General features: G+C 38.4%; 1 protein-coding gene across 4 annotated transcripts; it reads right to left on the bottom strand.

Annotated features, from left to right (window-relative positions):
- Positions 1 to 685: 685 nt before the first annotated feature.
- LOC107789063 (mediator of RNA polymerase II transcription subunit 12-like) lies at positions 686 to 18,974 on the bottom strand. Of its 4 annotated transcripts, none has more exons than XM_075217866.1 (13): positions 18,572 to 18,974; positions 15,633 to 15,826; positions 13,297 to 13,356; positions 13,122 to 13,227; positions 12,135 to 12,203; positions 11,920 to 11,973; positions 11,606 to 11,713; positions 10,341 to 10,490; positions 9,899 to 10,246; positions 7,382 to 9,783; positions 3,742 to 6,345; positions 3,026 to 3,353; positions 686 to 1,555 (listed from the first exon to the last, which is right to left on the bottom strand). In XM_075217866.1, the coding sequence occupies exons 2-13, from the start codon at positions 15,749 to 15,751 to the stop codon at positions 1,097 to 1,099; spliced, it is 6,807 nt and encodes a 2,268-aa protein (XP_075073967.1). In that variant the 5' UTR covers positions 15,752 to 15,826; positions 18,572 to 18,974; the 3' UTR covers positions 686 to 1,096. The 4 variants fall into 4 exon arrangements, with proteins under 4 accessions (XP_075073967.1, XP_075073968.1, XP_075073969.1 ...); XM_075217867.1 differs by having other exon boundaries at positions 15,633 to 15,817; XM_075217868.1 differs by having other exon boundaries at positions 15,633 to 15,778.
- Between the last annotated feature and the right edge of the window lie 220 nt (positions 18,975 to 19,194).

Here is a 19,194-nt window from a genome sequence, read left to right as displayed (position 1 = left end):
GCAAAATAAATTTCAAATAGCTAGAGTTAAGTGATGAAAGTTAGTTTTTAACTTAATAATTTGCAAAATAAATTTCAAATAGCTATATTTAAGTGATGAAAGTTTTAAGTAGCTAAAGAATGAAATCTCATATTGGTTTGGCACGGCCACTAGATACGGGTAAAAGTTGTTCTCCATCCTCCCTTGCAACCCAACAGAATTATGAAACTCCAAACAACAATTTTCAGAAACATCAAAAGAACGAAAAACATTAAGAGAAATCAATAATTAATAAAATAGATAAAGCAACAGCCCTCACACATTCATCTTTAGCAATAACTAATAGATGAAACCCTGCATAATCTGCACAAAGAATAGTGTTAGTCATGCACTAAACTGATGTAAAAGTGCAAATCAGGAAACTCAAACCCCAAGCTGTATCGACTCTTCAGACAACCATGGCATACAAAACAAAATATCATAGCCACAGTGAACTTACACAAGCACTTCATATATACGATAATACTTGCATTGTGGAAAGCAAATGCAAATCAACAGCATCAAGCCCTCTTTCGTGTTCGTGTGTGCGCGCCGGTGTGTGCTTTCTTTTGGTTTTTTTTTTTTTTTTTTTTTGGGGGGGGGAGTCTGGGAGGAACAAGAACAATTATTGAGAGCATACAGAACGCTTTGTGAGGAGCTTACTCGATTTCGAGGATACAAAATGACATTGCATATCATGAAACAGCTACATTATCGTTCCTTTGAATATTCTAATCAGCTCAACGGAAGGAAACAATAGTTCCAATATGTACAACAACCATCGGACAGCGCCATGATTTGGGCAATCTACGAAGGGGCTTAATGAACAAGTTAGTAGTCGAGCTGGGTTCTAGAGCAGTTGGATGGGCAGGCTAGAGAAAAGCTGCTTCAGGGTTTTGTCTGCAACCCAATGCCCCAGAAAAGAATGGGCCTCCCAGCAGCTTCATATGCCGCTAAAGGCAAGCGGAGAAACGCTCTGACATGGTGATTCCAGATACCAAAAAAGAGTGTAGGGTTAATGAAAGACCTGTCTCGGCTTTGCTCCTCCTCCAATTCAAAAAGGAATATGTAACTCAAATCAGCTGTCATCATCTACTGCACCTATATACGTGAGATCTGTCCTTCTAACCCTTACAGTGCCTTTAAGCCAGTTGGATGCCTTCAAATTGGCATTATCACTCCCACCAACTAAGGTAGAGTTACTTGATGATTGACTTGACCCTGCCCCATCCTCTAAAAGAATCCATGGATCCACCTCAAGATCATTCTCTTGCTGTGATGATACGTGCTTGGCCTTCCCGGACACACTCATGGCAGTTCGTAATAAAGAAACTGGAGTCCTCTGAGTTTGGTTCAAACCATTAGACGAGTGCAATACAGATATTGGGTTGCTGGGTAGAAGGGAACTGAGAGCAGCAGGTGCTACTGATGGGGGCTGACAAGATATTGACCACCGAACAGAAGGGAAAAGAATTGGCATGGCACTTTGGATGCGCCATCTGACTGTCTCGGGAAGCTGCATTCGATCCAATTCATTCTGCACCAATCAAGAATAGTAATGGAGCACTGCCTTGTAACTAACTAACAAACATACATCAGAGCCAGCCAAGGAATGGATAACATCCAAAAAAGACATTCTAAAACATTGGTTAATTGTCCATTTCAAAAGATCCAGGAGAACGTTTTGTTAGGAAATTCACCAACTTGAAAGAATCATTTATTGAGTCACAATAAGTAAAAAGCATCAAGCGCAGCCAAGAATCTACGGAAAGGGAGCATGGGATACTGCAATGAGCTATGAGAAGAGAGGTACTTTGCTTAAGAAGAGAAGTTACTAGACGTACTTGAAACACTACGACATTGTTAACCATTTTATTGGTAGCACTTGATAACTGTCTAACATGGGCTTCGGGAAGACAGGTTAATGCCAGAGGTTCACAAATATATTTTACAAATCAAGATCTCTCAGAAGCAAATCAGGGTAACAAGTGAGGAGGAGTGTTGAAGACCAAAGATAAATTTAAAAAACAACCCCTCTAGCAGCTAAACTTTTAGATAAGGTGGTCCATATTTAAACAATGAGAATCCCATAAAAATGAGTGTTGTTCCCGTGACGTAATCAACTTCTAATGTACAAGCACATCACAAAAAACACAACAATTAAAGGCACTTTCCATAGAGGAGTTGTGTGAAAATAGCGCATCAAAACCAACTGACTTGTTGCCCAAAATTATCTTTTATTCTTTGACTAGTAAGCCTTTATCCAAATTATTTCACCTACACTACAATTTTAGAGATCCCATTCCATCGCTATAGCCACCCCAAAAAACTATTTACATGATTTAAGATCCTCTCTCCCTTTCTGTTATGCACATGAAAAAAGAACTCCCAAAAAACCTGTGAGTGGGTTTTGTGTCTCTTTTTTTTTCCCTTGATAGGTAGTTTTGCCATTTCTAATTCTACCCTATACAGCAGGTATTGTCATTTGTAGTTCTACCCCTATACAGCAGAGGATATAAGTACCTCACTTTCTAATTTATATAAGGATTTAATTTATAATTACTAACAATTGTAAATGAATTTTTACACAGGCAGTGAAATTTGACCAGATATAGAAGGTTACTTGCCAATAATATATGCTATAGAAGTGAAATCCTTTATATAATAGTATACGTTTCGAGTAGTTCCCATTTCAAGCATGCGCTGGTGGTGGCTGCATGCAAGGTTCTTTACAAGTGTCCCAATTAGTAAACCCCATAGATAAAAGGAGTCCTCATTTACACCTGAAGTCTTGTTGTACTACTACTTATACTATATCCTATTTAAAAAATATTTTCAATGGCAGGTTAATATGGAGGAGGACAACATTTTATTTACATGCTTTTTCAGTTTGTAAAATATTTCCATTTCAAAGATTACCTTCATCATCAGGTTATCTAACTCAAGATATAGAGGTACTATTTAATTCTACCAGACTCAGCAATTAAAGGTCAAACAAAAAGCAGACCTGGAGATTCTCAGCTCCCTCACGCTCAAATGCAGAGTAGTCCTTGCTAGATTCACTGGATGATTTAGAGCTAGATTTCCCCTTGAGCCAACGTGGTTGGTGGCTACTCAGCAAACCATGCAACAACAGTAATAAACGATCAAAAAGACTTTCCAAGGACATAACAACAGAAGCAGTAGAAGAAGCCTCCACAAGTGAATCTAATTCTCTCTTCGAACTATAAGCTTGATTAAAGAAGTGGCTTGCATCTTCATGCACAATCCTACTTCCAAGGGTACGCAATATAACTGAGGCAAGCATGTATCTCATATTACGCCCTGACGGTTCCCTGACACAGCCAAATATGACGATTAGCATTGTACACACAAAAATCTTCTTACTTTGAAAGACAATATCTGCACACCACAATGGATATATTCTCAAAAATTGACAATTAATGGCAAGCAATTATGCATGTTACATGAAATTAACTTATACCACCAGAACACTCTTATCACTACAGTAGATAAGCAGCAACCTAACATAGAAACTTTATTTAATCGCATAAAACTAAGCTAGCATATAGACTAATCACTATTGAATTCTCAGGGCGTGGTATACTATTATATATAGCAATGGCTTCAATGAAGAAAACCAGAGGACAGAGTCACACAATATTATTACAGATAGTGGTATTTTGAGCAATGGCATAAACTCAACCCTCAATGTACTCTTACCTATCTGCATATATTATAGGGAATAATCTCAGGATAAACTGCAAGCGCAATGACAATGATGCTCGCAAAGCCACGGGTGAAGGTGGTACTGTTTCTGCCGGACCAGAGGCTCGTCTGGCTAACCCAGGACTGCTACCTCTTGTGCCCTTGCGGCTGCTTTTAGTTGTTGGACTTTCAATTCCAGAAGCAATTGTTCCAGCAGGCTTGCTCGCTTCACGAGTAACTGCATTAATCTGTTGCTCAATGTGGTTCATCTGTTTTATCATATCACTAGCAAATGTGCTTCTTGAATCATCTGAGGCTTGATCAAGACAAGGGAGAATTAAATCAACAAGAGCTCTCTCGGTGACATGCTGCTGACGGACAAGGAACCCTTCAACATCAACAGTATGGCCAGACCCCTTCACAGGCCGTTTCAAGGTAGTCCCTTCATCCACCACTTCTCCTTCTTCTATGGAGGAAACTTCAGATTTGAACTTCTCTCCCTTGCTTGTTGTGGGATCAGAGTTGGAAGGACACCATCCCCACGGCTTCCAATACTGAGCTCTAGTTGAAAGACCTTTACTTACAGCAATATTAATGAGCCGTTGACGAACAGATTTCCTTCCAAAAAGCACATCATGGCCTCCTAGAAACCATTTGGCCTGTAATAGCATGGAATCCTCAAGTGACCTCCCCAAAAGATGTACAACTTCAGAAAAAAGTGGAGCAGCATCAGGTCTAACAAGCAACCTGGTAAGGATCATTTCAATAATGTTGCTCTCGTTCTCAGAGACCGATGCTTTATCAGTGTTGGGCGAGAGGGATCTTAAAGCTTCAACTAAAGAGAGATCATGGCCCTCCAGTTTCTCAATTACAGCTTGCTCGTTTAAGAGGAGCCTGAGCTCAATCCATTGCCAATGAAACTTGGCAGGCTGCAAGGTATCCAAAATGTATACGAGCTTATCCAGAAGTTTTGTCTCATTTTCAGCACCATGAAACTTTGACTCTCCTTGTACTCCCACCTGATTTCCATCATCCTGTTTAACAATTGGCTGAGGTATTCTACAATCAATAAGGGCGTTTAGGAAAAGCCGTGCACGGAGTGGCACAAAGGCAGAAGCCTTCGTGCGCAAGTCAACACCACTTGCTTCTAACAGGGATGCAAAATCAGAATCAACAGTATCCGCAGCTATGAGGTCATAAAGGCTATGTGTGTCTCTCAAACATACTTCACGAAATGGCAAGTGCTTTATAACATCACCAAAAGCCAACAATAAAGAGTGATGTAATTGTTGAACCTCATCACGAGTCCCAGAACTTGCATTTAGAATCAATGGCCTCCACAGAACAAATGCAAACATTGAATATGCAGGAGGGAAGACCAAGTTCAAAGGTAGCATCCGCTGCATTCTACATAGGGCCAGAATAGAAGCTTCACCCAGAAGGTCTACAATAAATCCATCAGAAACTGTTCTACAGTTCCCAACAAGCACCCTAAACCAGTGGACAGAAACTTCAGCCAAACTATCTGCCTTTAATGTCCCAACTGAGCGTGCATTCCCATTTGAATTGGACCTCATACTCCTCACAAAATGGACAACATCCAAACCATCCTTCAATCTGAAGAGAGAGACCATCCTCTCTAGGCTAGCAACTCCCTGAAGAATTGCCCCAATAACAAGTGCAGACACAGCTGCAGATATTTTTGCAGCCCGCCCAAGAGCTACTCTACTTGAATTGTTTAGAATATCACTGGGCGGATTAGAATCATTCAATTCCGGAGAGAGCTGAAACTGAGAACGAGGAGCTTTTCCAGGAGCAAAAACTGGTGCAAGGGCAGAGGACGTTTCAGTGGCAAGAGCAACTTCAAAGACACGGCTTTGACGCTCTCCAAGAGCTTCCTTAAGTATACAAAGACATATTACATGAATGCGTAAGATGCACCGTGCAAAATGCAATGAAGCAGAAGTGGAAGAGAAGCTCAGGTGATTATTACTGGCAGTCAAATCAGGTATCTTCGCTATGACTTGCCCGATATTACAAACAATTGCAGATATAGCAGAGGAAACCAATGTTGGATCTCCTTCCTGAGCAGCACCACCTGTCTGCCTCATGCAATCCATTAATCCCATTACTATCTGCTGACCGATCTGATAGACATCTTCCCATTTTTGGAATCCAGGAATTTTCCCAGAGTTGGGCCCAAAAAGCTTTCTGTCTTTGCCATAGAAATAATTGACAGCTTCATCAACCTTTTTTTGCACAATGTCTCTCATGCTCAAACCAACCCTAGATACCCGAACACCAGTTATCTTCTGCCGGAAGTAATCATCTGGATCCTGTACTCCCACTGGGACACCAAGTGGATATCCAAACTCTCCATCCAGCAGTCTTCCAGATTCAACTTCAGAAGCAAGTCTCTTGTCGAAGGTTGACTTGACAGTCTTTTCCCATTCAGTAACACTCCCGACACTGCCATACTTCTTTAAGAGGTACCGCGCATAGATTACGGTTGGTGAACCTGAAACTCTTCCATTTGATGTAAGAATAGCTTGAGCACGACGCATTACCACTGACAATGTTTCGGGAATAAGGTCTGCAGCAACAATGATGCTTTCATACCTGAACCAAAGACATAATAGGAGGTAAGGTTAAACAGCAGAAACCACAGAATAATTCAACCAGATAACAGAAGACAAAACATATATCTCGTGACATTTACCATAAATCTGACTTCATTCATAACACAGCTAATGAAGCAGACTAAAATAGTTATTTATTTAAATAATTACAGAAGGTGCCGGCTTATATGGCAGAAACATGGATAACATGTAAAAGCCACAACACGGCCAAATAGAACAAATTTGCATATGGAACATCCACACGTAAAGTATTAAGAACAAAACTATAAGCTAGTGCAAGGCCAGACAACCTTGGAATATGCTTTCCGTTTCTTCAACAGGAAACAGGGAAAACCCAACAACAAAAATTGTTCAATTTAAAAAAATAGAAGTGCTAACAGAAGAATGAAAACTATCTGAAGGTATAAACAACCTAAGTGACATACAACATAAAGGAAGAAAAAAAGCTTTTCAAAAATGCAGACAAAAGCAGAACAAAAGATATGTTAATTTAGGTCCGCATATAGCATCCATACAAGAAAATATATTTGTGCCTCAAGTATACACAAAGTTGCACCACAAGATTTTTGGCGTACATGACGGCACAAACTTATCATTCTAAGAATCCAGAAAGATGCATTCATCTCATATCAAAGTTGTGTAACAAGTGGAAAACAAGCTTTATCTGTACATACGGGACTCCACCATCCAAATTGATCTACCAATACTCAAGAAACTTCATAAATAATAATGCCAAAAGAATTGGAATGTGATATACACATGAACATAAGAGATTTAACTTATCACAGTCAGGTTTGGTAATTTCCCCTTTACATTGAGAAAATGTATTTTCTACCCTATACGCCAGATGCAGCAGGGCTTCACAATGCATAGAGTAACCAATCTAACTAACTAACAATCAACATACTCTAAACCTGACAAGGAAACAACTGCAGATAAAGAACTAAGGTCACTATCTTAAATGACACAAGTATCTAAAAGGTCACTATCTTAAATGACACAAGTATAGAGCTCACCTCCGCATAGATGATAGAAGATATGCTTCACCTACTTCACATACATTGTTTTCTGCGTTCTTAGGAATTGTTAGAATGTTCCTACTACCATGAACCGTAGCACTGCAGCTGCCAAGAACCTTAGGTAACAACCAGAGAAGAAACATGGCTGCTAAAACAAATTCATCACAAGAATCAATCAGATATAACACTGCTGATAATTCATCTTCTCCAAGCTTCCATCGCACAAAACCACGTTCATCAGCAGCAGAGAATGGTCGACCATATTGACCAACCTTAGTCACAGTCTTCTCGGACTCTTCCACTAGCTGCTTTACAATACCTACCAACCACACAGTTATGGTCCTTTTCTCCATAAAACGTAGCCCCTTCAAAACTTTCCCTATCGAAACAACATCTCCATTAGGCATTCTGGTCCCATCTGCTGACTTTGGAGCAATGCCTTCAATGCCAGACCTATGATGTGGGCAGCTAATCTTACTATCACAAACATGGCTTGTGGATGCTCCCTGACTACCTTCAATCCTGGCTGCAGCCAACTGTGCAAGACTTTGAGTTTTACGGACAACTTTTTGCCGACCCTTAGAAGCCGACTTGGCTGGTTTAGGAGGTGGTTCTGCTCTAAAAGACTCAATGGACTTCTGGCCCTTTCGCATCCACCAAGTCTCTTCATCATCTGATGGATTTAGTGGATAAATCTGGCTGTAAGAGCTTTTCTCTTCGCTTATTTTTTGTTTCTTTGCCCTTCTACATTCTTCACACCCAGGTGTTCCTTCGCTGTTATCCATCCCGTTGCTACCAGAAACAACAGCCTTCTTAAAACTTACTTGAGTTTCATCAACTCCAGTATCTGTTGACGACGAGCTCGGAAGTTGCAGCAATGTTGTAATTGACCCTTTTAACTCTTCAAGCTCAGCACCTCTACCAACAACTTTGGATAACTGAAAGGATCCAGATTCAGAAGATCTCAACTGATCAATGGAGGGTGCGGATAGACTCTCACCAGAGTTAGGACGAGGCTTATGCTTATGGTAAGAACTACCACAAGTAGTGCTGTAGGGATCAATCTTCCCATGAAGAACTAGCTTACGTTCATTGCAATAGACATTCATCACCTCTGAAAGTACATGGGATTCAGCAATTCGAGCTTCTTCTAAAGCATCCTGAACATACTGACCAGGTAAGTGCTTCAAGATTTTACAGTGTCTTTTTTGCTTTGTCGGATCGGAAATAGGTCCATTCCCATCCATCAGTCCGCTAACAATCAGCTGCCTCACGTATGCTTGTGGGTAAAAAATTCCAGCTCGTATAAGTTCGATAATCAGTAGTTGAAGACGCTTGAAACCTTCTGTATTTTGCACTTCATGCTGATCTATCCAGCACACAAGAATATCATGCAAAGGGCTTGGGCTATCAAACATGCCTAAGAAATCACCACATTTTCCACTGGCACACCTTTTATAACAGAGGGGTTCAGAAGCACCACTACCAGGACTTCTACCAGAATAGTTAGTCAGCTGGCCAGGATCTGTTCGAAGATAGTCATTCTTTACAATTTTGTGCTCCCTGAGCCTTGACGAAAGTCCTGCCTCTCTCATCTTCAGTTTCAGAAGCCTAACAGCAATATATATAGCAGAAAAATCTTTCCTCCCAGTGAACTTGATTCCACGGGGTGGTGCATAACGAAAATCCCTGAAATCACAAGTTGCCCACTCACAAATGAAGAAGACGGAACAAATAGACGACAGAGTAACACTCCGGATATACTTAAGCGAGGAACGCAAACAGGAGCTGACTTCCGCAAACCAACAATCATCAATAGAACTATCATGAACATTCTCCAAAAGAAACTTATATGCCTCTCTCAAATCCCCATGTGCCAAAGCCTTATCCAACGCATGTAAAGCTTTGGCAACATTTTGCCCAGGATGGCCGGGTCTTGCAGCCATTGCAAGATTCTGCGCTCGCTTCTGAATTGAAGATACAACACGACTGATGGAGTAAGAATCAGACCGTACCTCAGGGCCTTTATCTCTAAGAAAGTAAGCAACTTCAAAAGGGCCATTTTTAACCTTTCGGGCATCCTCAGTTACCTTCGAGTAAAGACTCCCATCAGTCACCACATTGGTCATCACACATGGTGGCATAGGAAAACAATCCAAAGCAACAAAAGTATCAGGCACAGCCAGCATCAGATATCGAAGCATCTCAGCAAGAGCAGCCATAGTATAAGCCCTACGAGAGTTATCAACAAGGTCAGATCCACCAGGAGAAGGTTCTTGGATGAAACGAATAGCTATTCCCACCAGAGTGCGCACATAGGACTGAGATAAGACAACAGTGTCTATGAAACCATAAATTACAGGCAATAACAACTGCAAAACCCCAAGCAATTCCTTTTCCTGAAAAGAACAAGATCGAAGGCATAATAATCTCATCAAAAAAAGGGACAGAAACTAACTGGCGATTCATTTAACATTTTTATTGAGATTGAAACAGTGTCTAAGCTGACAATACCTGTAGTTGGTTGAGCACCCAATCAATAATAAGTGATGGAATGAGCAACCCTTCTCTTTGATGCCATTGCAAAATGCGCACAACATACCACCATTTAAAATGCAGTGAAGGCTCCTCACAATCGATGGTCCCCAAGGTTGGATCACTCTTGAGCTGAATTGATCCTGCATAACCCATTTGTGGCGACCGATCTCTGATATGCAAAGCAGAATGAACACTGTTTCTTGAAATAAATTCATCCAACAAATATTGCAAATAGTCAATTACATCTTTTGTCCACTGCTCAGAGCGGGAAATATGAGTTTTGTCTGGCACCCCAGATGACATACTGGAAGAGCCAGGACGAACCTGCAAGAATAAACTACAATCTGATCCTTCCCAACGGTACAAATAGTCAAATTAGTTTATGAATCTTGTATCACCTATCAACAAAGACCATTACCTGATTAAGATAAGTTACTTTGACAAACCATGTCGCTCTTAGTAATGGAACATTATTTCTGATAAGAACTTCAAAAAGCGACTTTCTCCTATAACCGTGGGGAACATGATCAGCCAAAGACCTTAGCCGTTTATGCTGTTGGGATAAACCCTGAGAATAAGTGCAAATATTTCATAGTTAATTCCCGTTCAAACTTTCAAATATTTGTTTGTGCAAATAGTACATCAAACATTATATCATAAAAGCTGCAACTACAACCAAAACAACTAGAAGAGGAGTAATAACTGAACTTCCACATCAACAATGTACGCACTTTCCTTTTAAGCTAATCATTTTTTTTAAAAAGACAGTATGTCTATGGCTGCATAAGCAAGGGTAGAAGTGAATATTAAGCATAATAACAGCAATAGAAAGCATAAAGTAAGAGTACGACCCAAGTCAATGACTTCAGCAATATTTTGCTATTAACTTCTGATTGGTGCATTAACCTAGGAATCAAGCAAAATGAGCAAGTAAATGCAAGTGATAGAATATTAACCTGACCGGTAATGTATGAATCTACATGCAATCTCACACATACTTATGTTTTTCTTGGCCAAGAATGGAAAGCAAGTATTGTTGCACCATATTGCTTAAATGCTAAGGATGGGGAAGAAGGTAATGAAGTCATCACAAAAAAAATATTGCATCCAACACACAAAGAAAATGATGGATAACAAAGCAGAGACTCGGATCTAAAATGATGAATAACAAAGCAGAGACTCGGATCTAAGTATTTTCCTCTAGCTGCTGAAAGCTACAAACATGTACTTTTCCAGTCTTCAGTAAAGAGAAACGTAATAGAGTAGAGAAAGAATGCCAACTACATGTGATTAGATACTATATATGTTGGGATGATCTTCTCAAGCAAGAAAAAGCCTAAAAATATTTCAGAATGTTCTCTTCCTTTATGTTGTTCCTGTCATACTGATCCCCAGATGAGGAGAAACAAATTGTTGAAGATCATACTGATCATTAGCCAGCACCCATGTCAAGAACTTGAACTCAACTCCATTGTTTATATATGACAGGGACACCATAAGCACACAAATGAAAAGGACACATTAACTGCTTAGCTAATCGTAATAAATAACCTCATCACGTACACAGCATACACTTTTGTACCATGCTGAACAACTACATATTTAATAACCAATAAGGACATTTCATTGTCATTATTGGTTGGAGAGCCATTTCATGGGTTCCTGATGAGGTGAAAGGATTACCTCAATCCACTTCTTCCTGAACTCTTCTCCACATGCTCTTTGATCAGGAAAAGTACCAGGTTTTGTCAACTGTAAGCCCTCAAGAGGAACTCCATAGATCTGACCTGCCTGTAACGCGAATAAATTCATGTGATCACCAGGTTAGCATCATGCTTTCTGAAAAATACATGTTACATTTTATGGAAAGGACAAATATTATTTCATGAAGTTTTAAAGAAATCAAGAGAATTCAAGCAAAACCCAATCCCTAGTAAAAGATTGCGATGGCATAAGCTCCAAAGAAAGATAAATTCCATCAAGACAAGATATATTACCTTTCGCTTCTGAGCCCGAGACTCATTGATAGCCCTGTGACATTTTCTAATTGCCTGCAAAGAGACAGAAACAGCTAGTCAGTAATTTAAAAATGGCAGAGATACCAACTTCAACAACGGAGTGAAAAACCAAAAAAGGCATTTACACTAGAATAGTCACTAAATTGAACACAAAAAGCAATCCACAGTCCAATTATATAAACTCAAAAGTTTACCTCCTTGCACTTAAATATAACAGGCTTTGTGAAAGCCTGAACCTGAGATAACGATATCTCTCTGGCTTCCTGGCAACATGACAAGCAAAAACCAGTTAGCTAATTAGTGTACCAACCAACCAATCCGAAGATCAAGGAAGCAGAAGAGCTATAAGGCCACAAAATAGAGAAGGAGAACTAAGGAATCAGAAAAATGTAGGAAAAGAAATGAACAAAGAGAAAATTCAATAAGAAGAAAGAGAAGAGGATACTGGTGAAAAAAGGTGTGGATTTCCAGTTGATAGCAAAATAGAGGAAAGCAAAATTGATTAGATATTACAATCACCTACTTTGCACCAAAGATGCTTATAGTTTTCCTATTCTCATAACAAAAACTAGATCATGTTTCTAGTATATATTAAAGAGCACTCTTTACTATGACAAATGCTCATTGCTTTCTAATAGGAAGCTTAGGGGATGAGTCAGGGAAATAAAGCACCAGATCAAAACTCTCCTCTAAGTATTACCCAGATGTGGAACCAGATCACGCATTAATCAGTCAACATAACGTAAAACGCTTGATCGTGAAATAGGCAAGGGGTTCTTTTTTCATCATGGTTGTCTGGTTAAACTGTGGACCATAATACCATTGGAAGGCATATTTCTTATTCCCTACCGTGCATAATGGCTATGCCCTCATTGTAGTCCCGCTATAAACAAATTCTTTAGACAGTACAACTCTTATGTATCCTTTTACCGGCGAACCAAAACCTCAATGCTACTGAATTTTGTATTTCTAGAAAAGTGCCATAATGCAGATATGTATTTATTTGGAGGCAGGAAGAAGAAGGAGTGAATCACTTCTAACATTACCATGCTGGAGCACCTTGATGATGTTTAAATAATAAAGCAGTTAGCTTAAACAGAGACTAGCATACAGAAACGAGTGGAGAAAGATATATATTCATGCAAGAGACCCAAAAAAATTGAAAAGTACAGAAGGAATACCTCAAGACCTTCAACAGTCTCCCGGTAACCAGATTGGACATATTCTTTGGTCAATGTCTCCTCGGGGCAATTAGGAGTCTGAGGGAGAAAATCAGGTGGCCCAAGTCTGAAAAGAAACCAAAAAATTAGCAAATTTACAGTATTCAACTATCAAAATTCAAAATCGCCAAATTACCTGGAATTAAGATGTTCCTTATCGCACTTCAATTTGTACGGGGTCAGTTGTAAGGGACGCCTGCAAGAGAAAATCAGCACAGCTTAGTCTACCACTTAGGAAACATTAAGCAAGAAAAAGGAAGAGTTCGCATTGCATGCTTTCCTGGAATGTCCAATGCAATTCTTATGTGCTTAGAACATGAAATAGTGCAAATAAGCTATTCACAGAACGAATAACCAAAGATGAATTAGGGCTGCATTGACTCCATAAAATAAAAAATATGAAAGAAAAAATTGCGTCTTAGTGTCTTACATAGACACAGTCTATACTTCTCCCTTTTTCATATCCGTGTTGTGTAGTGTCAGTACACAGCAAAAGATAACAACAAATATTATTTCACAGAACAAGATTATGAGAAGACATCCAAGAATTGCATAGAATTGTGAACACACCTATTTCAGATGAAACAGGAGATAATAAGGTGACTTGAGCATATAGTCTGTTTTTTAAACTTATATTTCAAGCAATTGCCCAGCGAAACAAAAATCATCATAAATATTGCTTCATTACTGGAACACCGAGATGTCGTCCTGGCCACCAAGAGATGATATTCAACTTTTCTGTCGGCCTCTAGGAACTCTGACTTGTTGATAAGATGGTGAAAGCAGGAAAATGTGGCTACATGACAATATATGCACCACACAACCTTCAACCTTGAATACAAAAGGGTCAAAAGACAAATGCCGCACTGGATAGACGTTTTATTACCACACTATAAGGACTCCGGGGATTATTTGTGGGTCATTTGGTAACCTGATAAAGGATTGGATAATATAGGGATAAGCATCCTACTAATTCCGTAATTTCGCAATTATATTCCCATAGAAAAGAAAATCGGATAGTAAGAGACTGTTATGTGTTTTGTACACACATTGGTTCATTCGATTCACTTCCCCAAAACCCTAATGTGGCCACTGCATCTCCTTCCCCATCTTCATCTCCATTGCGGTAACCCTCCACCACAATCCACATCCTAATCTTGGCTGGAGAAGTCTTTGAACTATAACTATTTGTTACTTGTTCTTTGACAGGCAGTTTAGTTTGCATCTGTTATAAAAGAACTACCTCATTTCTTTTTGCTATTTCTTTGTGTTCTGTTATGCTAGCCATTGCGATGCATAAAGCAACAAGTTGATGAACAGCGTTCGTATTCAGGATGATAACTAACAACTATGCCTCAGTCCCAAGCAAGTTGGAGTCGGCAATATGAATTCTCACTTCTTCTTTAAGCTCAAATCATCTCTTCAACGTACCAAAATAAAATAAAACTGAAAGTGAAAAATAAGTTTTATATATATATAAATGTATAATAAAATCATAATAATAATATTAGAAGTTCTCTAACAAGTCTAAAACCTATTCCTAACTAGAAGGTATCACCTATATGGATCTTTTCTTCCATTGTTCCTATCTTTAGCTAAGTCTACATTGATTCATGCAGGAAGATAACCAACTGTAGATAAATTTTCTTGTAGAGTTTGCACAGTTGAAATTAGAGCTTCACAGTCCAATGACTATCAAATAACAATTTGATTTGGGGGGAAATCCCTTCATTAGTCCACCAGTGTGCCAATTGTAGGACATTTCTGTCCGGGCTAAAATAGCTAGGAAACCTACTACTAACCCAATCATTATACTCCATTTTCCCGGGATTATAATGCCGAGACAATAGAAATTCTACTAGACAAACCCTGAATTCACAGAAATTAATGCAATCAAACACAGCATCCCAAGTATGCATGGTAAAAGGTACTTCAATTCACACCTATGATCCATTCTAGTCACATTTTAAAATATTAACTGATAGACTTAACATAGGAGAAAGTGTCAAACATTTCGGCTTCTATTAATTATCTCGGTCTACACTCTATGATTTAGAATTCCCCACTAAATGCTCCACTTTACCTTTGATTTCCCCTACTGTTCCTCCCACCTTGATGAATACATTGACAAAAATGAAGTGACCAAATTCAGGATCATGCATTCATTGACTTCACCTGCAGTTATCCTGCCTTGATGAATTCACAAGCAAAAATAAGGTGAAATTTATGCTGATCTTTATGTCCAATGCTGACAAATGCAGATTTCTTTTACAGGTAAGGCTGACAAGACCAGGTTAAAACTGACAACCATTTTATTACTAAATCTCGTTTCTGGTCTTGTTATGCCTAGGGCAAAAGGGAAAGACGTGCTGACTTCCTCCAAACGTAGTAGTGAAATGAGCATGTGACATGCTATTAAAAGCATGCCCATAAATTACTCCTGCAAAATTCCCACGTTACAAGAGATATTACCTGGAGAAATTAGGCGGAAGGGAGGCTGACTCCACCCGAGATGAATCCCTGGCTGACGAACCCCCAATAGTGCTGTTATTAACTGCACTAGTGCAGCTGCCACCATGATACCTTTGCATCTCTGCAAACTATCACCTGCATGCTGCCTCCAGCATCGGACGACAATAGAATGTATTCTAGTCAAACTGCAAGAACTATTACAACGCAAATTACCAAAAAATATAATAACAAGAACTAGAGCTAGATTTCAAATAAGGCCAAATTCACTGTTGAAGGAAAGCATAATTATGTAAAAACATACATATATATTTAAGTTATGTGATACACACACACACACACACTCTCTTAAATATATGTGTGTATTACATTATTGGCAGTCCCCTATGAAAACTTTGAACAGCCCGCTCCCTTTCCCTATATACAATTGAATTCAACCTTCAGAGAATTTGCTTTCACGAGTTCCAACATGGTAGCATGATATAGACAGTCTCATTGGCAAGCAAGGAAGAAAGAGCAGTGTTTGTCTCCTATTCCAAGATAAATCTAGAATTTAGAAGTTTTCTTCTGCCACTATAAAAGGTATATTGGTAGAAGAAAATGAACATCTACTTCTGATTATATATCTTTACACCATATACAGCACTTTGACAGAAGATCATGGATTTCTAATTCCTAGATTTATTTACTTTTTTTTCGAGAAAGGTAACAGTTCGAGTTCCTAGATTTATTATAACTATGAACATACATAAATTTGTCATTGTTAACGGAATTGCAAATTTCTCTCTGTGCTTCCGCAATATTAAGTTTATTGCCATGGTTACTAACTTTAACTTGGAAATCTAATAGACACAATGGTCCACCAGGTGATTCCAAAACCATTTACACCTTAAAGTGAACACCAATTTCCTTTTATAGGTCCCGAAGAGATGCTTATTCCACAAGGAATTAACACATGATTAATAACTTCCGTGATGGTATTCAAAACCCCATTCTAAGTCCAGATTATTTAACTAGTAAACCTAGACAACAAGCAATTATAAACAATACATGTTAATTAACTACAAAATGTCACTGCAAAGCTAAACCTTGAACAGCAAAACAGTAGTATGTCATTTGGATTGAAGTAGCTCTGAGAAGTTTCTGCTTAGACGACGTTCAAGTACATCCACCTAATTGACCTTCTCTACAATCGTTAAACTGAATTCAGACATTTTTTCCAACAGTAAAAAGCAAGATATATGAAACTACAAAATGAACCATCATAGAATTCTAAGGACTCCTATAGCATCGTCAAGAAGTTTGGAATGCTACATGATATACAGGTATCATATGAACGTAGCAAGAGAAGAATGAAGCTGATAGCTCTAGCTTAATTAATTAACAATGTGGAACTCATATAAAAATAATATTTGTTGTTCTTAACTCAAGATGACAACCATTTACAAGCAATCACGTATTGCCGTGCATTCAGCAACGGGCTTCAATCGAGGGTTCAAATGGAAACTAGCATTTGAAAATCCACTAGAAGTATTTTTAAATAAAAAAAAGCACAATGTCGTTATGTGTAGTAGCTTAGGCCTATAAGAAAAGTTCACAGATAGCAGAAATTGGAGCAAGTGCAGCAACTAGTAAGTTAGCCTTCTTAACCATTCACCGAAAATTTAGCATAGCCAATACTGACGCAACAATTTAAAAGAATGTTAGTTGATGACCTCCTAAAATAGAAACTTTGTAGTATAATAATTCAAAATTTTCGTTCACCAGAAGTCCAAGAAACTACTTACTAAAAAATCCCAAAACTAATGCAAGCTGAGTTAATCTTAAGACAGTTATTCAACCATTTCTCAACAATCCAATGATAGCAACAAATCCCACTAATCCACATTGGACGACTTGCAGTCAAGAGTGTGATCAAAGGCGAAAAGCGCAAAAAAGCTCAAAGTTTTATTGGGGCTTTAAACGCAAAGTGCAAATAATGTGTGGGCTTTAATGAAGAAAGGCGCAAAGGAAGAAAAGCTACAAATATGTATGTGTAGTCAAAAACTAATATCTATAAGCATGAATACCAAATATAAGGACAAAGAAATTGAAGAAATTTACGATAAAGTGAAATATCAATTGTTTAGTATCGCCTCTTTAGGATTATGCTCAATGGAAAAGTATGACATAGAGCCTTGATGAGAATACTGAAGCGCCCGCTAAGTGAGGCGAAGCGCTCAACATGTTTTGAGCCTCGCTTCAGGGCTTAAGCGCACCTTTGATAACACTGCGACAGTCAAAAGATATACAATGACAGTCGGGAAAAGTAAGAGAAAAAACTAGATCCACCAGCAGTCTACTTCAAGGGTTTAGAGAAGAGCAAAGACCCCCCACAAGTTCTAATCGCTAATAAGCTCTTGTTCCCAAAGTAATCAAAGCTTTCTCTCAATACCAAAAGATGGTAAATAAATAACAGAACTACCAAAATAATTACCCACTATTACAGTAATGTCAACTAATCAATCAACTAGGCTTTATCGTGGTTGACTATATGAATCCTTTATATCTACCACTCTATTTAGGCACATTACATTCCAACTCCAAAATAATACTCCATATCTTTTAGTAGCAAATTAACTAGAGGTTCTCTAAATGGCAAGCTTACACGTGACATACAAGTGCTAGAAAAGACCACTAATATTACAGTAATCTGACGCCCAAGAAAACCAATCCTCTTAAACCCAAAAGGGAAAAAAAGTAACTAACTATTTGAGGGCAAAATCAATTCTCAATCCTCTAAGTAGCTTCATTAGCATTAGCTGAATAAATAAGCATCTACTAAAATGCACAAATTTTCACAATTTCGAGGGGGGAAATCAAACTCAATTAGCTATTCCGGGAAACAGAGCTCTAAGAATTTGAAATTTTCAGCAGTTATTTGATTATGAAAATTAGATCACCTGAATTAATCAAAGAAACACCAAGAACCGTGGAATCTACCACAGCCAATCACTGCTGATTCTCAAAATTACTTGGGTTTGAAAAAAGATGGGGTTTTGAAGCTGAAAGTGAAAGCTAGGGTTTTGGTCCCCAACTCAACAAAAAAAAAAATCGAAGATTACGAAGCAAAAGATTCAGATTTCAAGTGGAAAGATAAAGGCTTTGTAAGATTTAGGGATTGAATAGGAATTTTTATCGAACGAATCGTATAATAGATGTAGTACTATTTTTGTTGTATGTATAGGTTTGATGTATAGATATATAGATATAGAGAGAGAAAGTCTAGAGAGAGATAGGAACAGATTTGAGTTAAATGTTTTAGTGAGAGAAAGAAAGAAGGCTCTTGGATTTGAGGAAAGCGTGGGGGGTGGGGGTTTTGACTCTTTAGTTTTGCTGATGATGACGATGGTGTGCACTTGTGTTTTCTTTGTTGCACTTCTATTATTGGTAATTTTAAGAATTTAACTCGTAAAAAATCAAGAATCTTACTATAACAAGATTTTTAAATTTTAGAATTTTTTAGATAAGATAGAATTTTTTTGTCCGGGTAACTTATATATAATTTAGCTTTGATGTTCCTAGA

This window comes from Nicotiana tabacum, chromosome 7 (genome assembly GCF_000715075.1).
Source record: "Nicotiana tabacum cultivar K326 chromosome 7, ASM71507v2, whole genome shotgun sequence".
In the NCBI taxonomy this organism is placed as follows: domain Eukaryota; kingdom Viridiplantae; phylum Streptophyta; class Magnoliopsida; order Solanales; family Solanaceae; genus Nicotiana; species Nicotiana tabacum.
Note: the sequence above shows the minus strand (reverse complement) of the source record. Positions and strands in the feature narration are given on the sequence as shown.